Source organism: Astatotilapia calliptera, chromosome 22, assembly GCF_900246225.1.
Source record: "Astatotilapia calliptera chromosome 22, fAstCal1.2, whole genome shotgun sequence".
Taxonomy (NCBI): domain Eukaryota; kingdom Metazoa; phylum Chordata; class Actinopteri; order Cichliformes; family Cichlidae; genus Astatotilapia; species Astatotilapia calliptera.
The window spans coordinates 25,099,724-25,127,526 of record NC_039322.1 but is presented as its reverse complement, the minus strand read 5'-3'; the positions used below and the strand labels follow the sequence as shown (position 1 = coordinate 25,127,526).

Here is a 27,803-nt window from a genome sequence, read left to right as displayed (position 1 = left end):
GCAATGTTGATGGTGAACAGATCAAAACACTGACAGAATCCATGGATGGCAGGCTTTTGAGTGTCCTTGCAAAGAAAGGTGGCTATATTGGTCGCTGATTTGTTTTTGTTTTGTTTTTGAATGTCAGAAATGTATATTTGTGAATGTGGAGATAATGTGGAGTTATATTGGTTTCACTGGTAAAAATAAATAATTGAAATGGGTATATATTTGTTTTTTGTTAAGTTGCCTAATAATTATGCACAGTAATAGTCACCTGCACACACAGATATCCCCCTAAAATAGCTCAAACTAAAAACAAACTAAAAACTACTTCCAAAAACATTCAGCTTTGATATTAATGAGTTTTTTGGGTTCACTGAGAACATGGTTGTTGTTCAATAATAAAATTATTCCTCAAAAATACAACTTGCCTAATAATTCTGCACTCCCTGTAGTTTGATTAACAATAATATGCACAATCCAAGGTTCTTGTTCAACACAATGACACATTTTTATATTTTCTATCTATGAAAAAAAATTCTGAACGTTTTTGTTACCAAGATTAACTGTAGCAAGTCACAGTTTAGTTCTGTTTTTGTGCAACCTGCCCAACAGTTACCCACTACCCACTTCTGTTTTTCAGGTTTTATCTGATTTTCACAACAGATCTCATTGATATAGTCACACACATGCACACTTCTTCCGGCCCAGCTGACATTATCCCTCCTAAATTGATTAAAGAGGTTTTACCTGTCATCTCCGCTTGACTTCTCTCTATTATAAACAATTCCCTTTTATCTGGCTGCAATCCAGACTACTTTAACCCTGCCAGTGTCTTCCCTCTGCTTAAAAAACCCTTCATAGACGCCACTAATTTACAGATTTACAGGCCCATTTCCAAACTGCCATGTTTTTCAGAAATGTTTGTGAAAGTTGAGGCTCATCAGCTTCTTCAGCTGGTTCAGGGAAACAACATTCATTTCATTGATAGCACAATTAGCGTAGAATTAGCTTATGCACAAATTGAATATATAGCATCCACAATTACAATGTACGCGACCACTTTTAAGATCACATACTAAAGAATATAAAAATTGCTTCAAAGGTTGCTGCAGCTGCTTTTTAAAAACATAAAAAAAAAAAAATCAGTAGGCGGTGATTTCATACCCACTGATCTCTTACCTCAAAATTAACCTGCTCCGAAGCAGGTTTGGTGTGGAGTGTAAGTTACCATGGTAATGCAACCTGGTAAGAAGTGAGCCACCCTGATACTGACCCAGAAATAAACCTGAACTTGAAAAGTGAGTATATGCATCCCTGTGTGTGGGATTTTTGTCATGATGGAACAGGATGTTACAGAACAGCTTTGCACTGACTATCAGATATAGGCCTTTGGAAGTTGAACAAAACAAACTGTACTGGTATAGTGGATTCTTGTCATCAGTAAATGGCTCTCGACACAAAGGTGGTTGTTAGAGATTCTTGAAAACTTCAACATGGTCCCTCCAACCCACATAGCAAAATTGTTATGGCTCGGATCTGGCCAACACAATGTGCTTACACATGGCCCACATACCGCAAAGAATGACGGCCCTTTGGTGGTCCAGATCTGGTTTGCCAGGGTTGGCCCACACATGGGCCAGCACAAGGCCAGTTGCAGACACACTGACGGCCCTGTGCTGGCCCAGAACAGTTTCAGCTCTGGCCCCAAATGTCAGCCTAATGTGTACCACACATATAATAACAACATGTGCTGGAACAAAATAGTGCAAAAGTAACATGACAAATCTCCCTTGAGACAGTGAATGGACTGATTCTAATGTAGTGCTTTTCTACTCTCCTGGATTACTCACAGTGCTCTATACAACATGCCACATTCACCCAATCTCACACTTTCTCTAAACTGAGCGCTTCCTAACTACATACACATTCAGTCACACTCTTGACATGCAGATTGGAGGAGCCAGGGATCGAACTAGCTAACCTTCCAATCAGTAGGTGACCTGCTCTACTTCCTGAGCTACAGCCACCCAGTGGTAAACATGACTAAACCTTCACGAGGTTTTGGATAAAGTGTACACTCACAAACCTGTCAAACCTGCATTTGAAACGTTGGCTACTATAGCAGTATAGTATTGCAACATGGCATTTGGATCTTCTAACTAAAACAGGAAAATAGGAACATAAATAGTGCCATCATTGCCAGACCTGGCCCACATCTGGTTGACACACACCCTGCCATGACACCAGTCAGTCAGTCAGAAGTGCCAGCTTGGGCAGGCCTGTTTTCTATGAGCCTGGGCCACATAAACCAAAGCACAATTGGGCCAGATGTGGCATGCCATCACATAGACAGTGCCATTTATGCCAGGCCTGGCCCATATCTGGATGACATACCACTTACCATGCCAGAAGTCAGCCAGCAGTGCCGGCTTGACACCAGATCCGGGCCAGACCTTACTGCTATGTGGGAATAGTGCATGTAATGCAAGTCCTAACATCAACTTATGGAATGTGGCTCCCATTGTTGTGCATTACTGTGTCATGTTTGCTCATGTAAAGCAGGAACAATATCAGAACTCCTATAATTGTAGTAGAGCAGAAATGTGCTCCTCAAACTAAATATTAATATACTGACTTTATAGCAGTTTCCCAGGTAAGAAGCTGAAATTGGTCTAAAATGTTAAGATTCTTTTTTTCCTAAGCTGATTTGCAAAACTGTTGCAAACACAGTTTGCTGTTTCCACGTTATTGATTTTTCATAGCTAGACTTAGTTTTCTTAGTATAATCTGTCTCCTGATTCACCATACTCATTCAAATATCACCGAGTAGGCCTGGGCATCACTATGATGTTTTTTGTTATGGTGGTTCCACCTACCCGAGTTATATTCTGAACCCGGAAGAGACGGATTATAACATCATCGTCAGCTGTCCTGGACAGAAGCTCCACGGTCATGGGTCCAAACTGCTGCAGCCCAGGTTCAGGCCAGTACTGCAGACAAGGCTGAGACGAGAAAGGAGGCAAGAAGAGAAGGGAGCAGGTCATTAGCCCACACTTGCTTGAGGCAGTGCAAATAATTATGTCAGCACCCAGTGATGGTGAAGCCAGTAACAAGACACCTGAGTATTGACAGGAGAGACAATTAGCCTAAATGACAATGATTATCTACAAATGGCAACTGTGAATTAAATGAGCAAAAAAACAAACCACTCGTCAGCGGGAACAATCCTTCACATAAGCAGCGGTCACCTAGCTTGAATTATTCATGAGTCCCAATCATTACCATTAGTACATTATAAATTAATGGAGTAAGAGACCTTGGCTGTGCTCGGGAGAGATAAACAGGAAGTTAGCTGAGAGGTTGGACGCTCACAAAAGACAAGGTCTCCTATCACTGCCACTTCAAAAGCGCATCCCCTGGCCAAGTGGGAGTGGAGGGGGGGCACACACAGGGGAGCAAGCGCTGTCATATGGACGTATTCTGCAGTGACTTTGGGGTTGAGCAGATCCTTAGAGTAGGAAGTGATAACGGCATTTCACACTGACAGAAGGGTATTAACCGGTGACATTGGGCAGGAGGGGCGATAAATATTTATACATCCAGGCAGGAGACAGGCAGCTCCAAGTTAAGAGGACAAATTGAGTGAGTGTGTGTTGGAGGGTCAAACTGTTAATCCACTGGTAGTGAGACAAGGAGGAAGACGAAGAAGAAGAAGAGAGTGACAGAGAAAAAAGGACAGGTTGCAGCTGACAGGCATAGTGGAAATGGTGAGCAGGAACAAGACATGACACGGTGACAGAGGAGTGATAGCGAGACAGCAGAACAAACCCACGCATGAGCAAACATGGGCCCAAACGATAAGCACATGTTAATGCAGTGACGGGCTGTGTAAATGAATTGGATGGCATGAACAGAGGATTGAAGCTTTGTGCAGATGACCTCTCCAAACTGTGTGTGACTCACATTCATATCTTCTTTTAAAGGAAAAGAGGATAAGAATGACATGTTGACGCTGTTAGTGTCCATGCACTATATTAAAAAGACAGCCTTGTAAGCAGTAATCTTTGTTTTGCTAAGATTTTTAAATACAGGCTTCCCAGCTGTGACTACAAGTAGTGCTGGAGCCTGTTTTATGGATACATGTTCTTTTTATTTATTAGCTGACAATATAAGGAGTGTCAGCATGGCAAATGACAAACACTCTATTTCTGTGATTTCAGTTTTAGCAGTGCTCATTTTTAAACAGTAAAAAAAATCATTATATTCGATATAAGCAATCATCGAGTTTTAGTTTGTGATGTCATTTCCAAATGGAATTGATAGAGCTGATTGCAGCATTCCTGTTTATTGTATTTATCTGAATGCTACTCAGATAGAATATTTTGTCTTTCTTTTGACTGGTGACTTTATTGTTTTTTATCTATTTATTCATTTTATTTCAAAGTGACACATTATACCATTAAACGAATGAGCTATGGCCAGCAGTTTTTCAGGTCCGCTCAGAAGGAAATACAAAAGAGTAGGAAAAACTAAAAGGTCCTGAAAGGGGTCTGAAAAGGGGCACTTCCTGCAATTCATGCTCCCCTGATGCTACACTCCGAATTTCCTCCGCAAATCATAATATCAGTGCTGTGGGACTGATTTAACTGCAAAATGACACAGGCAGCAGGCAACCTCGCTTTCACTGGAAAACAAAAATCTGGCAACCAGTTGAGTCAAGTCTGCTGCTGCAAAGAGACGTGTTGCAGATGAGTTGTACTCATCAGTGCAGATGAACTCAGAATGACTGCAGTCTGTCTGCATTTCTAAACTAGATGATAATTATTTGCAAACCTGCTTGAAAGTAATTTCAGTCAGTCAAGTTGGATTCTTTAGAGTCAGACGGCCTCCCACCAGGTAAACTGTGCAGTTACCTTACAATCGAAAATGGTTGCCCAGAGTTTGAGCGGGCAAAACCCTCCATATCTGGACACTGCAACTACTTGCAATTGGTCTCTGACAGCAAAGAAATTCAGTGTAACAACCAATTGTTTCTAGATGCACATTCTATTTTTTTCTAGTGTTACTGAGCCATTGATCAAACAGTTTTTTCCTCAGCTTGTCTTATATTGCATTGGGGGGAACCTGCTCTTAACCTCCTAGGACCTGGCGTCCACATATGTGGACATCACATTTTGGGTTGTCTAGACCAAAATACTAAATTTTGCTCTACAAGGGCCTGATATCCACTTACAAGGACAATATTCTGCCACTGTTCTATCAAAATTTAAAATGAATGTTCTTATATGTGGATCTAATTTTTCTCAGAAACAAAAATCAGGTAAAAGAAAATAATCAGGTAATTCTTTGTTTTTACATTCATCAGGTCCCAATCAGCCCAAATAGCAAAGAAAAATTAAAAATCCATGCCATGAAAGGGTTTGGGTCTTAGAACGTTAAGACTGGAAACCCTTTGAGAAACAATTCATCCACTTTCTTATCTAATTCAGGGTCACAGGGGGCTGTAGCCTATCCTTGTTGTCGTATGGTGAACCTAATATAGGCACAGCACAGAGCAGAAAAGTCTTGCATACTACTTCAAAGGCCACCCTAAAAGTTTCTAAACCCCACGAGCACTAATTTCTTTGTAGGGTAAAATGATCTCTTCAAAAGCTCCCAGCGGAAAGAAACTGGATGTGCTGCTCCAATCTCCAGGATACCTCAGGTTGTTTTAGCTCTACACGTAGCTTTTTATTCATGGTGTGATCAGCTTTAAATACAATTGATGACATTACAGTGACATGAAAGAGTTTAAAAATTTTTTACGGCAGCCTTGGCTCGCTAAAAAGCCCAATCCAATAAAATTGGGAATGACAGTTTGCATGCACTTGCTGGACACTGATATGCTTGAATTTTGACAAGAGTGTCTGTTAGAATTATTTATCAAAGCAAAAATGCTTTTCACAACCCAAATTAAGTTCATCCATTGCTTTATTTTTCTGAATGATGTAAATGTTTTAAATTTTGATGCATCTTTTAAAAATTTCGTTTGGAAAACAAGGTCACCAAGGTCCTTGAACTGCAGTATCTGAAATAGAAATGTTTCTCTCTTATATATAACAGTAAAAGTGCTCCTCATCTCTGCTGCTTGATTTCTGAGGTTGGAGGAAATGCTCCTTGCAAGCAGACTTAAAAGGGAGCTTGACAGCGCTTTAGTTATGTTGCTTTTTTCTGTTCTTTTTCTCTGCTCTTCAACTTAGTGCTTGCCTTGCAGTGCTTGGAAGTGGTAGAAAATTGGTCCTGGCATTCTTCTGACCCTGCATCTTCTTTAGATAATAAATACATTTCACAGGGTAAAAGCTGCACTGGTGGCAGCAGTTAAACCTGACTGTGCTGAATAACAGAAAACATAAGATAAATTATATAGATACAAAATAAAGCCAAATGCCTCTGTTTTTGGACATAAAGGGGGTTTTTTTGTATTCAGGTAAAAAGAAAATTCAGTATTGGAGTAATATGTATATTTGAGAGTATGCAACTGTATGGATTAATCAAAATCCTGCTGTATTGCAGATGTTCTCAGATAGTGAGACTTAATCGCCCATGGCTGAATTATAAGTTGTAAGCTGATGAGTTAGATATTAGAACTTAAGTTAATAATAAAATTCAGTCTCAGTCCCTTTTCTCTTACCCAGGCTGAGTTGGACTGGTTGAGCTGATTGAGCATCACCACAGAGGTGCAGCCGTAGTCATACACGAGCCTCCAGAAGTCGGTGGTTGTGCCGGGCAGTGGGTGTGGCGTCACCACAAAGGCAGCAGGCCGGAGGAAGCTGTCTGCGAGCGCTGCATTGATGTAGTTGCTGCTCTCTCCTTCTGTGGTGACGAGAAAGGCCAGCGAGCGGTCCGGGGGCAGCACATCCATGCTGCGGTTCTTCTCACGGTTTCGGGGCATCAGGGAGATGCTGCACTCCTCCACATCCAGGTGAGGAGTCACAGAGTTCAGAGTCTGGGGAGGAGGAGGAGGAGGAGGAGGAGGACCGGGGAAGGTAAAGGAGAAAGGAGTGTGCAGAGAAGATAATTAGAAAGACGGGCGTGTGTTTGAGAATGTTTCCACATTCTAGATTGGGAGATAAAATGAAACACCAAGAATAAAGATTGTGATAAGAGGAGACAGACGCAGCAAAACAGAAATGGGATCAAAGAGAGATTGACAGAGGCAATGAAAATGTTCTCTGCTCAAGCAGCTTCACTGTCAATACCTGACAAGCATACCTATCTTAGAAAACTTTAAAACACATTCATTATCAGTTTAAACCCCCACAGGGTTTAATAGATAAAAACACATTTATTGCAATCTAATACACTACAAAAAGCATATTATCAAGGGATTGGAAATTGAAAGGGAACGATTATCTAAGCTGCCAGATAGCATTGTGAATGATGCCCCATTGGTTTAGATAAAATGAACAGAACTCGTAACCATAATATTGCATTTGGGGAACAAGTTGCCGTTATGAGCGGGGAGCCGCTACACAAAGGTCACCAATCAATAACACATGTATAAAGAAAAGCAACAATACTACATAAAGAACAAATACACAATGTGGATTTCAATCTCTGACGTAAAGCTTCTAGTGATGACTGAGTGATTTCGCGCATCAACATGACGTCCAGATGAACAGAACTGACTTTCTGGGATTCCCTCACCTGGACGATCGAGGATGCATACGAGCTGTTTGTTCGACTGATACAAAAATCAAGTGTTTTCTGTTTGGGAATGTGGTAGTGAGTGTTCAGACACCTCCATTGGAGTTTGTGATACTTTTAACTTTTAATAAGTAATTTAAAGTGCAAAGATTCTCAGGCAAGTTCAGAAGTGTCTTTTTTTCCAACTTCTAAGTGGGTTTAAATCTTTATGGGTGTTTTTTTTTTTCCTTTTGAATATTCATTTGTTGAACTGATTTAGGTGAGAAAAGGATCCAGAACACAGATTCAACAAATATGTGCCTCTGTAGACAACAAAAAAGTAAAAAGTGCTGATTTGCTGTGATTCAGCTGATTTCACAACATGCATAACATGTGAATTTTTAACTCTACCCCAGTTTGAAATGAAAAATGACGTCATCGTCTCTCAGTATTACCTGAAACTCCTCCTTCAGCTGCGAACTGTTGCTCTGTGAGTCGACCTTTAGCATTTCTTTGTAAGTGAGAGCAAACTCAGTCACAGGGATGGCAGTCTCTCCACACAGACAAGCCTCCAGAATGGCATCGTGGATGAAAACATACTGTTCCTGAAACACACACAGAGGGTAACGCATTCCCACTTTTCCCAAGTCACATAAAACCCCTCCGTCTCACCAAAGAGCGGCCTCACTGTTAATTGCCCACTCGTCAAAAACAATGCTGAATTTAATTAATGCTGTTGACTAACAGTCAGAGCTGTTCAATACTCTTCACATTACCATGCCGACACTCGGGTATTGTTTCCAAGCAGAAAAAAGTGTCCATAAAATGGGGTAAAAAAGTCCAGCAAACACACATCAGAGGAGCTAAACACTGCCCACACGCACCATTTAAAAAAGTCACGAGCTGTGCAATTAACGAGGAAACTAGGAAATATGTTTTGATGTTCAACAAAACAACAGATCAAAGAGCTGAGGATACATTCATAATTACAGACATAAAACTGTCCCTCTTCCAACTTATTTATCATTTTTAATATGCTCTATAATTGTACTCATATTTAACTGGTAGACAAGCTGCAGCTAAGAGAAGAGATGAAATTAAAGGGAAATAAATACTATTGTTTGTGTATTTACTGTGCCGTCTCCTATTCCCGACTTATTAAGAAAAGAATGACGTTCCAACTTTTAATAGTTTTATTTATTGCGGTAATTAATGTCTTTCTCCCGCTTATTTATTTGAAGATTGTGAGTTCACTATAAGCACACTTTGAATAAAAAAAACTGTGAGTTGTGAGTTTATTTATACAATTAAAGCAAGGATTTTATCAAATGAATGAATGATATTTGTCTTTAATAAAAGAAGTCTGACACTGGTCTTCTACACTAATGTAGCTGCTTCTTTGCTAATTCAACATAATTACATTTTTAAATATATATTCAGTGTAGAATCGTTTTTGCATGAAACAGTTACAGATAATATAATTAGTTAAAGACAATATTGTACATTTACATAATTAAATACATGTATAAACAGATGGGTGTATATGTGTATACATCATTTCCCTACATTTGGCTCCGTCAAAAGTTGGATAGACAGTATTTTATAGAAATAAATCAGAGCTATAATATATATACAGCAATGCCTTGAAGGTGGCTTTTTACTTACTTTACTTCTTCATATTAACAATCATTTACATTTTTTCTTTCTTCTTTAAAAACTAATTCTTCCCCATATTTTTATAAAAGTCAGACAGCACGATTAATCACTTAATTTGAGGTGTTTCAATGACTGAAAACACCTGAATTCATAGATTAAAACCCATGACCCATCGCCTTTATCCATGCTACTTTTTTTGTCAGTTTGGCCTCAATCAGCACTATTGTAGAAAAAAAAAAAGGAAATGAAATGAAAAAACTATTTGTAATTTGTAAAGTTAGGCAGCTTTACAATGTTCTATCAATAACTAATATTACAGTTGAAACAAAAATGATTTATGTTTATGAACTAATACCTGCTGTTAAGGCTAAACCTGTGAGCTTCTGTTAAAGCCATCAGCATGGCATCTCTAACCACATTTCCACTCTCCCACTCACCTCAGTCTGGATCATGTTGATGCGACGTGAGCAGAGGGTCTTAACACAGTTGTAGATGTCCACCACTCCTTCACACTCAGCCATATCCAACATGACATCTAGAACGATGTAGCAGCCGGTCCTGCCTGCCCCCATGCTGTCACAGAGGAGAGGGGAGATGGATTAGAAGGCCTGAATATACCACTGAAAAGAAAAAAAACTCAATGGGGATCCTTTCATTAATAAATGAGATTCTTTAACTCGTGTACAAATGGAGCTTTTGTCCTGCAAATAAAGACAGTAGATACACGAACCTTCTATCTTCTATCATAGCTTGAAGTTTCTCTGCTCTGGCCTATGCTTTGCTTTAACACTGCTGTAAAGATGTTCAGATGTCTGTGAATGCTTCAGCTCTTTCTAGGTAAGGCTTAGTTACTTTAAAACTGTGCCTGCACTGGGATATCCTATAACGCTGGGATATCTTATACCCAAAGAAATATTTGTCTTCATATAGCCATTGCTCTTCCACTGAAAGGAAAAAACACTCTCAGCGGTGCGCCAGTGTTGTTAAAAAAGTATCACTTATGATAAAACGGAAAAGCATCACAGCTTGATCAGAATCTGAAATCCAAGAGAGGGTGTACACTGGCAGACTGGGCTGAAATAAAAACAAACACCAAGAACAGATCTCAGCATGTTGGTGATTATTACAAATCCAAAGTGACTCAGTGATATTTACCCCTGCTTATATTTCTCACAGTTGACCTACTATACGGTGCTGCTATTTTGACAGTTGAGTTTTTTGGACTGACTTGGTGCCATATAATACACAGTACGATCAGGTTATAAAAGGCAGACAGCACAAAAATAAAAGTAGCTGTTTTTCCATATTATTGAACTAATCACAAACTCTTGCATTTAAATCTGCTGCAATGACCCGGTTACTGCGTTCACCAGATATCAACACAATTTCGATCTGCTCCTCACGTGTTAACCTCTTCAACATGTCAATGGCTGTGAACAAAGAGAAACTTGTAAATAAGTCATGAAAGAATAAAGTTAGGTTGAAACCAAGCACACCATTGTTTTTCTTGTGACATTACCAATAAGTTTGATGTGTCACATGGCCCTCTTTCTATTGAAAAAACAAAAGTTGTATCCAAGATGGCCGACTTCTAAATGCCCGCCATGGTCACACCCATCTTGAGGAGTTTGCCCCCTCACATATACTAATGTGCCACAAACAGGACTTTAATATCACCAACCATTCCCATTTTATTACGGTGTATCCATATAAATGACCCACTCTGTATTTACAAAAAGAGTGCAATGAAAAGTTTGTGTGCAGTGGAAACTCAGAGATTTTTGTGACTGACCCTGTTGCATCGACATTTCTCTCAGTTCCTGAAGGGGCAAAATATAGTGTGAATTTTTATTGTATAAATAATATTTAAAACCACCTTATCACCCAAATATGATCACTTGAGGTTAAAGAAGAACTAAGATGTGATGGTCAAAACACTAACATTAGGCTTTAAAACATTCATTCATTTCATTTGTGTTTCTCATTAGTTTTTCTGTTGTGAGTGATTACATACGGCAGCTACTTGTGTACACACACTGGATTTTTGCATTCAGACTTGTTGGTTGTAAAGCTGTTTGTTACTCAAACTGGCATTTAATTGATTCATATGACATTTTTTTGACTTTCATCCAGCATCTTAAGCACTTTAGGGATCCCAGGTGTTGAAATAAAATAAATTTCACTGGAGCACAGCAAGTCATGCTCCACTTTAAAGTGAAGGCTGTAGGAACAGTTATCCTGCACATCATTGTATGTTATGACAAAGAGGTAGAGACAGAATGAAATAAATGCATTTTCAAACTTGGTTTCGCTGTGAAGTGTTGGCACAGGTTTGCTGTTGTCAAGTTCTCTAATGGACTTAATAAGCTGACAGGGTGTTACCATAGTTACCAAATGATTTGCACGAACAGAAGCTATGTCACTTATACAGATGGCTTATTATAAGATGCACCAGAGTTGTCTGTGAAGGTTCTCAGTCATCCAGGTCATCGTAGTCTAAGGAGCTTGGAAAGAAAAGCGTCTGGAAATCCAGACGCTTTTCTTTCCAAGCTCCTTAGAATGCACCAGAGTTCAATTCACAGCTTTCACAGCAGCCCTAACAAACTGTTGGCAGTGTTACATTAGCAATTTCTCTACAGTAGAAGTAAGTTAATCGTGATTGTAGCATTAAAACTTGTTCTATATTTCTTTCTATATTTTCTATGTTGAAAAAAATGCCCAAATGGATCAAAAAGAAATCTGTGAGCAAAAGCTTCTGCTGCAGGTCTAATAACAATTATTAGTCAACAGACAGCTTAAAAAAATTCTTCCCTGAAAAGCCAGACGCTGTCCTTGCCCGTTGTGAAAAATCCTACCACCTGCGTCTTTGTGAATGTTTTCTGGGTATGTGTGAAGCATTTTATTTTATCAACACTTTTGTGCTCTCCACAACACAAACACAGAACAGAGAAGCTGACAGTTATTTTGAGAAATGCAGAAAAACACAAACTGAAGCTAAAAAAACGCAGTGCTAAGTGCTATCTAAGCGCACTGGAACATGTTGAACATGGCGTATTTATAGGAGGGAGTATTTACAGCCACCATATCTGTTAGGCAATTTGCTTATTATCAGGACAGAAGGGATGTTACCTGCAGTGGACCACCACAGGTCCAGCATCAGGAGGAGTCGAGGCCTTGACCCGGCGCAGGAAAGCCAACAGGCCCGTAGCGTGGTACGGCACGCCGTGCTCAGGCCAAGAGGTGAAGTGGAACTGGCACACTTCGTGTTTGGCAGGGTAACCTCTCTAAAACAAACAATGAGTCAGGTGTAATGTGAAGTGATGATTATAAGAAGTGAAATAGCTGAAATAAAAAAGACATGAGAGCTGAGCTGCTGGGTACAAATGACGCACACCGGCCACGCTCACAGGTTTGATATAAAAATAATGCAAGAGTATGACTCACCCTCTCCATGGCAAAGGTGCGCACAGTGTACTCTGCAAGTGTTTCAGTCTTCAGCAGTGTTATCTTGATGTCACCGTAGAGCTCTGTGTCATCGGGCCAATACTTACAGCACTTCATCTGAACAAAGAAAGTTCAGTTAAAGGTTAAATACAGTTAATGTATGGCTGAATTAATATAACCAGGTATTAATTCAGCTCAGCTCAGTTATAATCATGTCACAGTGCTTTATATCATAAGGTAAGGAAGCTACAGTGACAGTGAAAATCTTAATAATCAGACGACGTCCTCTATGAATGAACACTTGGCGAAAGTGGGAAGAAAAACCTCCGTTCTTACAGGAAGAAACCTCCAGCAGAATCAGGAAAGACAGGGGCGGCCATCTGCTGTGACCGATGGGGGCGTTGCCCTCTACATCATCAATGTGATTTTATTTCTTAAAAAAACACTAAATAAATAGCACAATTAGGGCTGGGCCATATTATACCGTTCACGGTAATACCGGTATAATGTTAGGCAACGATAGGAAAATGAAATATCGCGATAGAATGGGAGTAAAACGCGCATGCGCAGTGCCTTTGTTTTCATACGCACATGGCCGATTGTTGAGTGAAACAGATGAACCAGAATTGGTTTGTAAAAATGGTGCAACTTCAGTGATGTGGAACTGGTTTGGTGTTTGTCCGTCAGATACACAACAAAGCACATTTTTTTGCAGAACATGCAAGCGGCCGTTGTTATTGTCGTATTTGTCGGACTAAGATGCTCTTAAATCTGGGAGTAATCTGGGTCCTAAACTCCGTATGTTTCAGGTCAAACAACACTGCAGCATCACTTAGAATTAAAAACTGTCTAAATTCTTTCATCTTTAATAAAACGATCAGCATTGCTGCTTTACCAGGTGTAACTATAAAGTTTAACTTCCAGGCATCCATGAAAACAAAATGTATTACATTTAACGGAGTTAGAAGTTAGCAGGAAGCTAGCGGAAGTTAGCTCGCTAGTTTCGCTAGTTACCTAAGCATGATATTGCATGTTCTGACGGAGAGATTTCTGAAAAAAATCAAACGTACAGCTCTGCTATCACTTCCAACATAAATGAAGACAGGAAACTAAACAGCAGTGACGTTTGTAGGGTTACTGAAATTGGGCTAGCTGGTATATAATGATGTGCTACGTGATCGCTAGCGACACAGCTATGTTAGCATAACATAAACAGTGAAGCTGGAGGACGAACACTAACACTTTTCCACTTATAAAAGTTAACGTGAAGGTTCTTCATGGTTAGAGACAAATGCAATCGCATGGCAGGATGCTGTAAACGGACCAAACTTCAGTCAGGAGAACAACTGAGATAATCCATCCACAATACGAGGTTAGTCATTAATATACTGCAACAACATGGGAATAGAGCAGCTGCCAGAGAATTCAACATTAATGAATCAATGGTACAGAAGTGGAGGAAGCAAGAAGAATGAGTTTAAAAGTTTGATTTATCTGACTGCTTTGTTTCGCTTAATGTGCCTTATAATCCCGTGCACCTTATGGTCCAAAAAATGCGTACTGCACACTGCAGTTTAATGTTGCAAAGCACCTCTTTTTAACTTCAGTGGATATTATACATGGTTATGCTCAGGATATGTCAGCCCATTTCTACTGGAAATGCCTTTTGGTTAAACTTTCAGCAAGGAATTTGCATTTGCACTGTTACATTTTTATAAAGCTTTAATGTACATAAAAACCAGCTTCTTGTTTACGTGAAAATAAATGGAAGGTTGTCTTTTTGCGCTAGTAATGTTGTGGAGTTGTATTTTGTCTCGCATCAATTATATCGTCGGTTATATCGTTATCGCAAATTTTCAAATATATATCGTGATAAATATTTTTGGCCATATCGCCCTGCTCTAAGCACAATGTATTTTGAATTGTACAAAAGTGCTGGATGTAGAACAAGTTCTTAAAATAAAAATCACATTTATATTTCTTAATTCTTTTAATTGACAGAAGGTTTCATAAAAGAAATTTAAAATTGATTAATTATTTCACAGTTCAGGCTTTTATATTTTTTTGTCCCTGTTAATATGTGACCCTGGCCGACACTTGCTTCGACGTGTGATTGGAAAGTTATTTGAATTTCACAAAAAGAGATGCCGTTCCATGCTTTATGTTTCATTTATGCTTCTGGAAGGGAAACAACTGCTAAACTGTAACTTCTATTCTAAAAGCCTGCTTGAAATGTATTGCAGTTTAAAATGAGTGAGAAGCAATCTGTGGAGAAGATTGTGAGGTGCAGGCCTTTCATTTATTTTCATGATTCAAAGCATTATTTCCAGTAATCTGTCATGCCAACAGTCTATTGAAATGTACACATTACTAAACACAGCTAATTTAACTAACAAAACTTGCTAGCTAATTTAGAATCCAGAGACTGTAAAGTTAAGAAAAAATGAAAACTTAAATACGATCACTAACCTGAGCTGACACAAGATTTTTGTTTACTATGTACTGAAGTAAAACATTACACTAAAGCAATGTCAATCTAAATGTTCGTTTTAACTAAGCATAGTAAGATTTGCTACAGACTCAATCATATTTAGGGTGAAATACATATTAATATAAAATAGTTACACACAAAATATTTAACAACCGCAAACAGTCAATTACTTTACTGGTTAAGATATTTCTTAGGTTTCATTAGAGCAACCCAAGAAACTACTTAGAAAACTACCTAAAAGCTCAGTCACATGAGAGTAAAAATGGGATGGCAACCTCCCTGCAATTAGGGACAAATTGCTGCCCAGAAATTGCATTGATTTTTTTCACATTCAGCAAACAATTGCAAGTAATTTCTGTGACCAAACGGTTGCCCAAAGCCTGAGCATGCGGCACCCTCAACTTCTGGGTAACCACTTTCGATTGCAAGGTGAGTGACAGTGCTACTTGCAGTGCCACTTGGACTGCCTTCTAATTTATAAAATCAGACAAACCAGTCTGAGCCAGTCTCTGCTGATCACTGCAACATTAAAATTGGGGACTCAACTTAACTGGTTGCCAGCTGTTTGTATTCTGGTCGCATTCCTATATAAAGGCAAAGTTGTGGAGCAACTGTCTGCACTTATGCCATTTTGCAGTTGTCCTGCAGCAAGTGTGTCATTCTTTGTGGAAGAGTTTCTGAAGTTCTCTCTCAACTGTATGAGCTTCTGAATGTATACAGTTAATGTGAATTTCTGTGTAGATTGCAACATGTTTGCAACAGATGCCAAATTATTACAGTTCACTGTTGTATTACAACAAACCAAATTGCATGTAATCAGCAATTTGTTCTCATTCAACTGCAAACCGACATGTCCTCATGCACCAAAGCTGCTCTGAAGATGTAGATCATGTGCCCGAGGAACCGTTTCAAAGGCAAAGAGATCACTGCAAACATTTTGCAGTAAGTTTGGTTGTGTTGTGGGCTGTTTTTGCTGGTGTGACTGTAGTATAACAGTTTGTGGTATCCCAACAGTATGCCCTTTTCTGTTCACTACCAATAATGCTTCCCTAACTGAGGTATATTTCTTAGTTATGATATTTTAGGAATTGTACAGTTGCTTTTGTATACATTTTGAGTACAAACTGTAGCTTTCTGCATTCAGCAGATAGGAAGAGTATAAGCGTCTACTGTATTCCAGTACTTCACCATAGGCCTTCATCAAATTCAAAGCTCTGACCTTGGACCACAGCCACCAAAGTAAAAGGTGATCCCTCATGATCAGACAGCTGCTGCCATTTCCTCCCACAAAAACAGAGTGGAGCAGCTCTTCTAATATATAGCCCCTGATAAAGGGAACTTCAGAATCCATCTTTCTATTCATCTTCACAGGCGGCTAAAGAGGTCACAGGACAAAGGCGAGGGAAACCTACCCTGCCCACCTCCACCAGCTTGGTGATCATGACAATGCTGAAGCAGTTCTCCTGCCAAACCATCCGCCAGAAATCGTAGATCATCTCTTGCTTGGGGCCTGTGGAGGAGGAGATACACAACAGAGTTACAAGTGGAAGAGTGGAAACAGGGAGGAAGAGGAAGAGAAGTTACAGAAGGAGAGAGGACGATATGGAAGGAAGAGAGATGATAATAAGTCAGAGAAAATAGCAGCAATAACCATCAATGTACAGGCAGTGTGTAATCCATGCCAGGGAATAGAGTAACAATGTGTCATTCATGAACTATTGCCCGCTCTCTGTTCTAATACTACGGAGAAATGTCATTTCAATACACCCACAAATCCTCCGCCATTGTGCAAATAAGCTTCTGTGTTGCCTTTCCCAGGCACCAGTGGCTGACACAAATCACAGCTTCCAGGAGAAGATGACACTTTCATTGATTTCATTACACTGTTGTGTTAATAATATCACAAGGTCCTCCTTCATACTGACTTCTCTGCCAAACGCACTACATGTATTTCAGCGAACAAAGTATGGATTCATTTCAGCCCACACAGTTTGTCTAACAGAAATATCATCTTCTTTCATGTAACTGCTCTAAATGTCTTTGTATGCAAAAACATCCACATAGTAATTTTTCCTGTGTAAATCTGGGCCCGAGATCACAACTGAACCTCACAGACACTTAAATCATCAGGCTGATGATATTTGACATTTTCTGTACGAAATGAAGAGTCACTACTACTAAGCTATGACTGCATAATCAGATTCTTACACATCTTAGTCCTCTTTGCATGGAGCTTCACTGCTGTCCAGAAAATGTTACAAAACATGAGTGGGCCACACTTTGGCAGCGGTTAACAAAAAAACCACAAACTACACACTGCTTGAAATTCTCTTTAAAGCAGCAAATACATTTTTTTTAAAAAAAGCTACCGGAAATACCCTTAAAATGCAATTATTTCCTTGATAAAGTTGTCATGATCCTGGGCCATGTTGGCCCAGCATTCTTAGTTTCATGTATATTTGTATTTTGTTCCTTATTTGACTTCCCCTTGTGACTTTTACCCCCTGTGTGCCCCTCTGTGTATCTGTGAGCCCTCGTTTCCCCCGTGTTTTATTCCATGTTTTCCCCCAGCCCGTTATGTCTGTGCTCTCCCCGTGCTCCCTCTCTCCTCCTGTCTGCGCCTCTGTGTACTTCCTGTTTTACTTTGACAGTCTCCCGTCAGTATGCGTCATGTTGTGTTGCTCCTGCCCTGTCTCGTTACGATTATCTGTGTCAGCTGTGTACATATTATTAAGCTGTAATATGTGTACATACATATTAAGTACATATTATTCAAATCTTGAGATATATGTAGGAAAGAACAAGCACACACGAGGTGAAAAAAAATCCTCTCAAAGCTGGGACTAACACAAAAACTTCCACTGAGGCACATATGATAATGGACTTCAAGATTGTGTGTGATGCTCTTAACTTTGTACTACCCACTTTCTGCCGTGGCCAAACAAATTTCCCACGTGTGGGACTAACAAAGGTTTATCTTATATTATTTTATCTTCTCTAATATCTTATCTTATCTGACCTTCCAGTCTGTCCGTGCAAACTCACTGGCCACAGTTCACCAGTGTTTGTCTCAGCAGATTCACAGATTTACTGGGAAATAGAAATATAGATGCACTGTACGTGCGGGTGGTCAGAAATTAACTTTCTGTAATGTTCATATTGATTAAGCCTCCAAATCCTTTTAATAAACTCCTGCAAACGAATTCAAATATTCCCCTTTGACTGTGATCTCCAAACGTAGATATGTCAGGTAGTTTCATGTCCTGACACTGAGATTAAAAAGAGCAGCCTGACTGTTTAAAGTCAACTGTGTGAGAAACAACAGTGTGTGATGTGAAAAAAACATTGATCACTTAATCGCTTGCTTAGAATGCAATGTTCTGGTTGGAAGCCTTGGGTCCTGGTATTCCTGCAAGCATAATTCCATACAACCCTCCCACCTGAGCTCCACCCCCTGGATCAATGACTTGTCGGCAGCAGAACCCTCCCAGCAGAGCAATGTGCCCCTCACATAGTGGAGAAACTGCTGAGGTAGAGTTCAAGGAACACAGTGAAGTTTTTTCCACAAACTTCAAGAAGTCCAGTGACCCTTAAAGTTTATATCTGAAAGAGCTGAAACAATGAATGCTTGTACACACTGGCTACCAAAAAGGCACTTCAAAAGTCTGTCCTGCCAAAGGAGAGAGAGGGCAGAGAGCTTCAGGTGTTTTTCTTTTTTTTTAATAACTCTAATTTGTGTAAAAATTAAATGAGAAAGGCAATACAGGGTTTCTGAGGCTTTGTGTTTCAACAGATAAATAAATAGAAAGAGATATAAAGCAGTGCTTGTTTTCACAGCTTTTATTTGCACAGTTGTGGAATCAAAAAGCATGCCTTTGACTACATGCCCCAGGGCAAACATGCAAAGACAACAGGAGGAGGAACAGCGTTACTTGCCTGTTAAAATCAGAGCATGACAAGAGCTCTGGCTTTCGTAACAGCCGTGTACTGGTCTGTATTGATTCCAGTCAACCCAAGGTGAGTCAGCTCCAGCCTGAGTACGTTTTAAAGTGCGCACGTGGGCAGCTACTTTAACCACTGTTTTTCCTCCTCCTTACAGGTTATTCATGGCTCGCCCCCCTGTTAGCGATTGCTGCAGTCTTATTTTATGTGTATTAGATATGCGAGATGATAATTTTTCAGCAGTAGGAGAAGTGCACTAATACATCACCAGAGGGAGGGGACAGTCAGGCGAGAGATGGATCATGTTTGATCCCAGCAGCTGGGTAAATCTGTATGCACGGCATAACTTACTGCCACTGTGGACCGGAGTTTGTGGAGTACACTTAGCATTTCTCCTCCCTGTCTGCCTCTCCTATCACCCGTCTCCTCCCGCTCCCCTGGACATAATAGTGAGCTAGCCCAAAGCACCTGCTGCAAGAGCTCAGCTGTCTTACGACTCATCTAAGATACAACAAATCAAACCCAACACATCGCCACAGCTGACCACCCGGGGCTCACGGCACACGTATGCACAGCATGATGCTAGGAGTGTGCAGAGTGTGAGGGGCAAATTGCAGCTTTAATGATGAGTCACTGTACGTACACTCTACAGCAGCGGTCCCCAACCTTTTTTTGCGCCACGGACCGGTTTATGCCCGGCAATATTTTCACGGACCGGCCTTTAAGGTGTCGCGGATAAATACAACAAAATAAAACTAGTACCGGTACCGAAAAGACCCAGGAAAACCGAGTAAACGATAAAAACGATAACAAAATAACGCTGAAAACTGATAAAAACCCCTGAAAACTATACATTTCACACCTGAGCCTCAACTCTCGCGGCCCGGTACCAAACGACTCACGGACCGGTCCGAGGCCCGGGGGTTGGGGACCGCTGCTCTGCAGTACATGAGTCTCACAGCTAAAGTAATGCTGTTACCTCCTCAACTATAACTTATTTCCATAGTGTTATTTATAATTTCAGCTAGTTTTACATTTTACATATTAATGAATTGATTATGATTGTGTATGTACTACTTGGGCCCAAGTCCTCAGTTTAGGTTGATGGCATTTTTTTAGTAGAAAAAGGCTTAAACATGAATTGAGCTGCGGTTTGGGGAAGGCCTCGGAGGGGACTGGCGGCAGTTCCCTATGTACTAATGAGAAGTGAATGAATTGATAAAGGGGAGGAAGGGTAGGGCCCAAAAACAAGAGCGAACAGCTTGTAGAATAAGGGGGGTAAGGGGGGGTGTCATATATAGATAAGAACCGGAAGGGGCGTGTTTGGAGGCGTGGTCCTGCTCCTGAAATTCAGATAGATTCAGATCTCCAAAAAATCAAACATATGGTAACTTAGGAACCCAAACTCATGAATATATTAGACTGCAATTGAAAACGGAGATAAAATAGACTTTCAGCAAACAGCAAATAAAGCAGCAACCTTCTGATCATTAAAGAGCAAATGTGTTTCAGAACTGAGTCCCCACTGAGTGATGCTGAAAGTGTCCAGGAAACAAAACTTTAAGACCTGCTTAAAAAAAAAAGTGTTGATGTCTATCGCTAATTTCTTTCTTCATGCCTTCATCACAACTCTATAGGAGAAGAGAAAAACAATAAGAAATTGTATTTTTATATAACAACCATTTAAATTGAATTATTGCTTGAAGTTATGCATGATTAAACTTAGTTCCACTAAGTTAATAGTGACACAGGCAATTATAGCAGCTAGTTTTCATTAAACTTATATTTAATATATTCAAAAAGTAATTTTCTCAACAAAAATATGTCTCGCTTTGTGCTGTAAGTTGCATTTAACAACTTACAATGTAAAGCGCTGATAAAGTCTGAGGTAAAGATAAAGTCTAAGGTTGTCAGACCTAAGGCTGGATATCAGAGAATAATCAGTTATTTTCCATTTTAAATTAATTAATTGAATTTGAGCATCAACTACAGAGTTTGGAGCTATTTTTTTATTTCTCCATCAATGACAACAGAAAAAAAAAGAATTTTAAAAGTGCATCATATTTGTGCGAGACTGGAAAGTCAAATTAACTCATGTTAGGTTAGAGCAGGGAAACAAATAAGAGCTGATCATAGTTTAATGGATTCAATTGAGCTTAATAATGTTTTTGAAAAAATGGCTCGATTATTCTTTTTACTGCTTTTTTCCACAATATAGAACAGTTATGTGTTAAACCAGTGTTGCAAAGATGCTCCGACAAACTAGTTTTATCTGTTGTGGCTCACTACTTGCAGAGCTGCAGTGTAAGTCAAGTCAAGGTGAAGACACAGAAACAGTTACAGGTAAGAGTGAGAGTCCTGATCTGTGTATGAGGCAGAGGGCGACACAACCTTATCTATGCGGGACAGAGTTTTGATAATATCCTGTACCAAAGTACATTTAATTCAATTTCAATTCAGTTTTATTTGTACAGTCCCAAATCACAACAACAGTTGCCTCATTACATCACTACTCTCTATTCTCTGGATCAACAGGAGTTGGTGGAAAATGTCCTTTTGTTAACATGTCAGGATTGTAACAGTCCTGACAGAACCATCCTTCTACTGAACAGAAAACTCAGAGCAGAAAATATTTCCGAGTCCAAAATCGCTCCCAAAATGCTACGTAAAGACAGCTGTGTATTTACTGCCTTATAGACATTTATAACACTATAGGAGTGCCCAATTTTAGGGTACATTTATCAGGATTATTAATATTATTCTATAGTGTCTTCAAAAATTCTACATTGGAACAAAAAGTTCTTTCTAAGAATAATACAACATGTAGCTCCACATTTTTCAGCAGTCACGACAAATCTCATTTTCTGGTCAACATTCAGTGAAATGTGAACTGTCCCGTATTCAGCACAGGGAGTGGTAAATGTGTGACTTTGGAGATGCTGTACATTTGACTTGGTTTAAAAAAGGAAAGCCCACTGAACTGGCTATGATTATATTTGGCAATTCCTGGGATTTTGTTGTGACATGATGCCCCTGTGAGGGGAATTGCAGTGAAAAACTCTGCATATTTGCATCTGTAAAGTGAAAGTGTTAAAGTAAAGGTGCTTATTGGTCTGCCCAGCTGTTTTAATAAACTCATAGTTGTTTTAAAAGATTTATTTTGGGGCATTTAGCTTTGATTTTACAGCAGGACAGTAGAGCAGACTTGAACGGAGGGAGAGTGGGTGAATGGACACACAGGAAATGAGCACGGAGCATTCATTTCCAAAATAAAGGAACTCCTCTGTCTCATTCTTCAATTCATTCTCATTTTGTGAACTGATTTTCAACCACATCTTAACCCAAAGTAAATTTTTACTTCTACTTGAAAGTCACACTGGCACCTCTTCCACCTCCCGCCTGCGCCCGTGTGTGCACGAAGAGCAAAACGTTAAAGAAAGAGAAGGAGAGAAATTTTCAGAGGTTACTTTTGAGAAGCGGCAGAACTGAGAGCAAAGTGAAAGATGGGAAGAAATCAGAGGGGGATTACAGAGTGAAAAACACATTCAGTGAATAAACAGGATCAGAGTCGGCAGAGAACAGAGAAAACGTCTTGCTCTCTCGCTCAGTGCATGTCTCTCTTTCATTCTGTCTCGCTCTGAGTGAGGGTGTGCCTGAGTGTGCCGCTTGGGAAATGCAGCCTATATAGTGAATCAAAACTACATCAGAGAGATGTTGTGCCACACATGCAGATGGCAGGGAGGAGAGAGACGGAAGCAGAACTTCAGACACAGCGACACTCAGCAGTTTACAGTGTCGGCTGACTGACGGGTACAGTCGGCTGCTCCGAGAGCGTTTCTCACAGATGGAGGAAAAGGCTTGTTTGTGGTGGAAATCCAGATGTGAACGTGATGCAACACGGGCTCCTTGTTGTTTACACATTATTAATTCAGCTAACTCATTTTCATATTGTCAGCTGGGCTGCTGTTGTGCAAAGTGCGCTGCAAACAATCTGAAATACCAGCGGTGACACACTGCTGCTGGGTTTCGTGCCGTACACTCACCTTGAGTGGCAATGAAGTGGTTTGATCGCTGGTAGCCCTGTGGGACAGAGAGTGGAGATAAGAAAAAACGAAATCAGACAGAGGGTTAATAATTACAGGGATACATGATAACGTGAACTCTGGGACCAGCTCGGGCCTTGGTGGGACGCGGTATGCTCCACCTTTGACTGAAGATCTTTCTGAGAACTAATCTGTATGTGTGTGTTTGACCAGCCAAAGATTCTTTGGACTGTTTTTGGGCCCTAGCTCTGGGTGAAGAATCTCACTTGAATTATAATGCAGGAAGAAATGGCATTAATTCAAGTTTCTCTCTGCCTGTCTCCGAGCCAGGTCATTCATTCCAGAGCAAGGGAGCTGCATTTCAAAGGTAGCCTAGTGTGTGCTGCTTTGCATGCAGCCTGGGCTGCTGATCAAAGGTAGATTGACAAGTGAGCGATCTTCAGCTCTGGGAGTAATTCTACCTGAGTGACACTGACTGATCTGGCTGTCTCCTTTCTGCTCTGCTTGGCATTAGTGCAGTTATGATACAGTGTGCACGGCCTGGAAGGCTATTAGTGGCGTTCTGGCCCTCCACCAGGCAAAGACCTGTGTGCTGAATGCAAAGTAGTCGAGCATGATAGATCCCCAGAATTAAGATTAGTGCGCTCTCTCATGAATCGCAGGTAAAGTGATTGCAGCCGCTGTATTCAGTAAACATTTGTAAAAATACTGTACAGACACACACAGAGCGCAGTCCCTGTAGCCCCTCGAGCTCATATACATGTATGCACTACTGAGCAAGCAGGAACACAAATTACATTCCATAACTGTCATGCTGGAGAGCAATGCCGAGATGGATGGTCATCGCTACGAAAGACTGCAGCGAACCCATTCCCATGAGCCTCTGTTGCCGAGTTTCCCCTGAGCTGACCGGTTTCCTGTCTGTCACCTTGGCAACCACAGTTTCCAACAGCAGGCAAGCAGAAAAACACGAAGCGATGTGAATTCACAATGGATTGAAAAGAAAAAGTAAAGACATGCAGACGTGGAACGCGTATCAATTCCATCACAATAAGACGAAAAAACGATTCTCAGTTTGTTTTGCTTTGACAAATTTGGCTCGTTCCAACTACAACCTGTGACAAGGAAAACCAGGCCTTCGTGAAATGAACTCATATTCATCATGCATCTCAGAACTGCATATCAGAATCCCGTAGGAACTTTAATCATCCTCGCTGATAGCAGTCAAGGACGTCAGAGACATTTTTGTGTCCTCCTTGCAAAACAGTGAGAATAAGCAATTCAGCCGAGAACCACGGCCTGCATTTGTAAAGCAGTTGCATGAGAAACAAAATAACAGCGGGTGTACGACGAGCTACTTAATCATAAAAAAAAGGCTAAGTATATATTTTAGCAAATCTTACTCATATTATATTCAATACTTTGCTATTGTATTTTAGATTCTAGGGGACACAAATTATTCCTGTTTGAAAGAAAACCAGAAAGAAACATCCTGTGGAGTTCTTTGTGTAAATGGAACAATTACAGTACATCCCACTCAAAAGCTGCTACAAGATGTTTGCACCAATCTTATTATTATCTTAAAAAAAGAAACAGCTCCTAATATGTACACTCCCGTTAAAATCATTTTCCTCATGCTGGTATTGGTAAATAGAAAGCCTTTCCTAGAAAAGCTATTTCTTTTTACTCGAATCATGTAGGCAGCAGCAAAATGTGAATCGCTTTGTTGGAAGTCATCTCCTACTGTTGCATGTGTGTCCTGCTCTCAGTAGTACTTCGAACAGCAAAACAGCATCTGCCCATCAATTCATGCAGAGCTTTCATACATGGTTGAAAATTTGGACAGAACTGCCCTTATTAACTGCAGACTATCATAACATTGATGATATATGACTGAATTTCGGGGTGAGGAGTCTAAAATTGGATCAAACTATAATGTTGCCCATCTGTTCTATCTGTCCTGACTCCACTGAAGTATCTTCTCCACTGCAATAAATTCTCTAAATAAATACTTTAAAAAGCAGTTCTCTGCTGCTTTCAGGTAAAAACTGCCTGCAAAATGTAATTCAGATAAGTTCTCGTCACCACTTCAGCGAACTCATTGTTCTGTCAGCGTTTAATTTGACAGACGTGTCATTTAGCGTTTTGATTTCTGAAGACGTGCAGCTTCAGATGCTTTTGTAGCTATACTTCAGGTATAGTTCAGGAAGTAAACTGTTTGCTTATTGCCATGAAATAGATTTGACATTTAGCTAATATGGATGATTTAAGACTACTTGACACAACACACACAACTGTCAAATAACATTTTCACATCTTTAATTACAATATTCATCTTTTTTCTTCTCCTGTGTGATTAATTAACCCAAAGATGACCTGCTGTGATATGAAACAAGGTCGCAGCAGTCAGATATCGTAAATTAACAAAAGTCTGAGATTTTATATAGAAACGGGTCAGAGCCCAGAGCCAGACAGCCCGCGAGGCTGCGACAGCAGAGATGCATCAAGCTCAGCTGTTTCATCAACATGTGTATATCTATGACAGGCAGTTAGAAAGCTTGTTATTTTGGTGTGCTTTTGTGGCTTACTACCAGGTTAGCTTTTAGTCGAGCCGACGATGACATGTATTTTGTGAAGATAATTGTGTTTTTTTGTTTTCTAGTGTGATCTTGCACCTACTATCTTACGCTGAGATGCCTGATAAATATGGGCTCTCATACCACTGGAAAAGCAGGGTTTTCTTTACTTTTCACTGTCACTGTATATATTTACAATGCCTCCTGTCATACTGTGTGTGTATAAACATGAACTTTGACCTCGTCTTTTTTCCTCTGTAGTATTCTATCAGCCATTTTATACAAAAAAACTGAGACTGATGTTAAGCAAAAACTCCAGGTGAGCATTTGACTATGGATGAGACTGCTACGGTCAGTTTGGGAGAAAAAAGTTAAAACTCAGAGGAACAGTGAGGGCTAAAAGTGGAAAGGCTCAGCAGCTCAGAGAGGAAAAGCAAAGGAGGATCTGCCAGAAAAGAAGAAGAAAAGCCGTGGAGGGCTGGCAGGGAGAGCCAGAGGAGGCGGCATGAAAAGAAGAAGATGGAAAGCAGAAGAGAAGCAAGATACTTACTTCCCTGTTTATCCGAATCTAAGAGATGCCAAAAGGTTGAAAACAAGGGAGGGTGGGGAACAGAGAGAGATATAGAAGGAAAGTAGGGGAGGAAATAAGAGCTAGTTAATGTGATTAAAGACCAGAAGAAAAGGGTTATGAAATGGTTAGAAAGCAGTTTGCACTGGAAACCTGTGGAGAGAATAATGTCCAGAAATCTTTCATTTCCATGTTTTTGCGATAAAGGCCAACTCTTGTTATATAGCAACCGCAGTCCTTTAGTCATTTGTCTTGCAGGAAGAGAATGGGAAGTTCAATCATATGTCTTTACTTAGATTGTTAAAGACGGGCAAAAAAGATAAAAGAGTGCAGCAGCAGGTCATCATCCGAGAGCAGTAAAAACCCAGCATTATCCATGCTCTTAATAACATCAATGACACTTTAATAGGTTCTGCAGAGAAGGAGGGAACATGGTGCCTTAGGAACTACACAATGTTACTCAATACATGCTATGAATTGTTCATAAAATTGCAGTGAATTTAGAGATTCCATAGAAGTTATGTCCAGTCTGGATAAATTCTTATTTAAAATTTGTGTGAGAAAACAAATGAAGAGGGTGGAGTGGTATATATACCATAACCACAGTTTTGCCTTAAATTAATAAAATTGTGTTGACTTTTTGACAGTCTAACGTAACGAAGATACCAGGTTTTTTAAGGCAGAAAATAGTTTCTGTGTTAATTTTATGGTGAACTAAGCTGAGATCTGGGAACACAGAGACACTGCAAAAAAAGTTTGAGCAACAAAACTAGTCTGAAAGTCACAGTTTATAATAAAACTAAGCATTTGGCCAAAATAATCTTTACAGGTTAAAAATATCATTTTGATTAAAGGGCTTGTGCATACTGGTGGATTAACCATTGCAGAAATATTAAATAATAGTAATTACCAATATTATTAATTTTGGGCAACTGTTCCATAAACCGTACATTGGATGGTGGTTTTAATACATTTGCTAAACACTGCATGTACTGTGTTACTATTTGCAGCTTTATTGCAAATCGAGAAAGCCAAAAACTAAATTACATTCTAAATGCAGCTGAAAGTTGAATAAACTAAGCTGATGAAACTGGAATTGTTCTTTAATGGTGCTTTGAGTACCATGCAAAATAATCTTGGTCAGATTGCCTTCCCCAGGTGACACACAATGACAAGCGAGACAATGATAAATATGGTATATTGAGCTTTTTGCTAAACCAGAATTTTATCTCGAGCTTTTTGATTGGTTTGCTCAGTCATTCTCAAACTTCCATTTAATCGAAAGCGACCAACTGTAACTGGCATCACTTCCCGAGTGCCTAACAGAATATCAAAGTCCGCTGAAATTTAATTGCATCTTTTGGAGTTACATCTGTCAGCCTAGATGGCAAAAACAAGGTTCATCTAAAGATTTTACAAAATAATGTCATGTC

The 27,803-nt window shown here is 39.9% G+C and overlaps 1 protein-coding gene across 8 annotated transcripts in view; it reads right to left on the bottom strand.

Moving 5' to 3' along the window:
- The window catches only part of LOC113014322 (receptor-type tyrosine-protein phosphatase U-like), a 253,584-nt gene that overhangs the window by 8,362 nt on the left and 217,419 nt on the right, over positions 1-27,803 (bottom strand). For 5 of the 8 annotated variants that reach the window (XM_026155754.1, XM_026155755.1, XM_026155757.1 and 2 more), the window contains 9 exons: positions 26,353-26,370; positions 23,227-23,263; positions 16,654-16,751; positions 12,751-12,867; positions 12,436-12,590; positions 9,744-9,879; positions 8,106-8,255; positions 6,656-6,970; positions 2,862-2,987 (listed from right to left, as the gene is read on the bottom strand). In XM_026155754.1, the coding sequence (XP_026011539.1) occupies positions 2,862-2,987; positions 6,656-6,970; positions 8,106-8,255; positions 9,744-9,879; positions 12,436-12,590; positions 12,751-12,867; positions 16,654-16,751; positions 23,227-23,263; positions 26,353-26,370 (1,152 nt within the window). The remainder of the gene's footprint in view (positions 1-2,861; positions 2,988-6,655; positions 6,971-8,105; positions 8,256-9,743; positions 9,880-12,435; positions 12,591-12,750; positions 12,868-16,653; positions 16,752-23,226; positions 23,264-26,352; positions 26,371-27,803) is intronic. The other 3 variants (XM_026155756.1, XM_026155759.1, XM_026155760.1) reach the window with 1 other exon arrangement.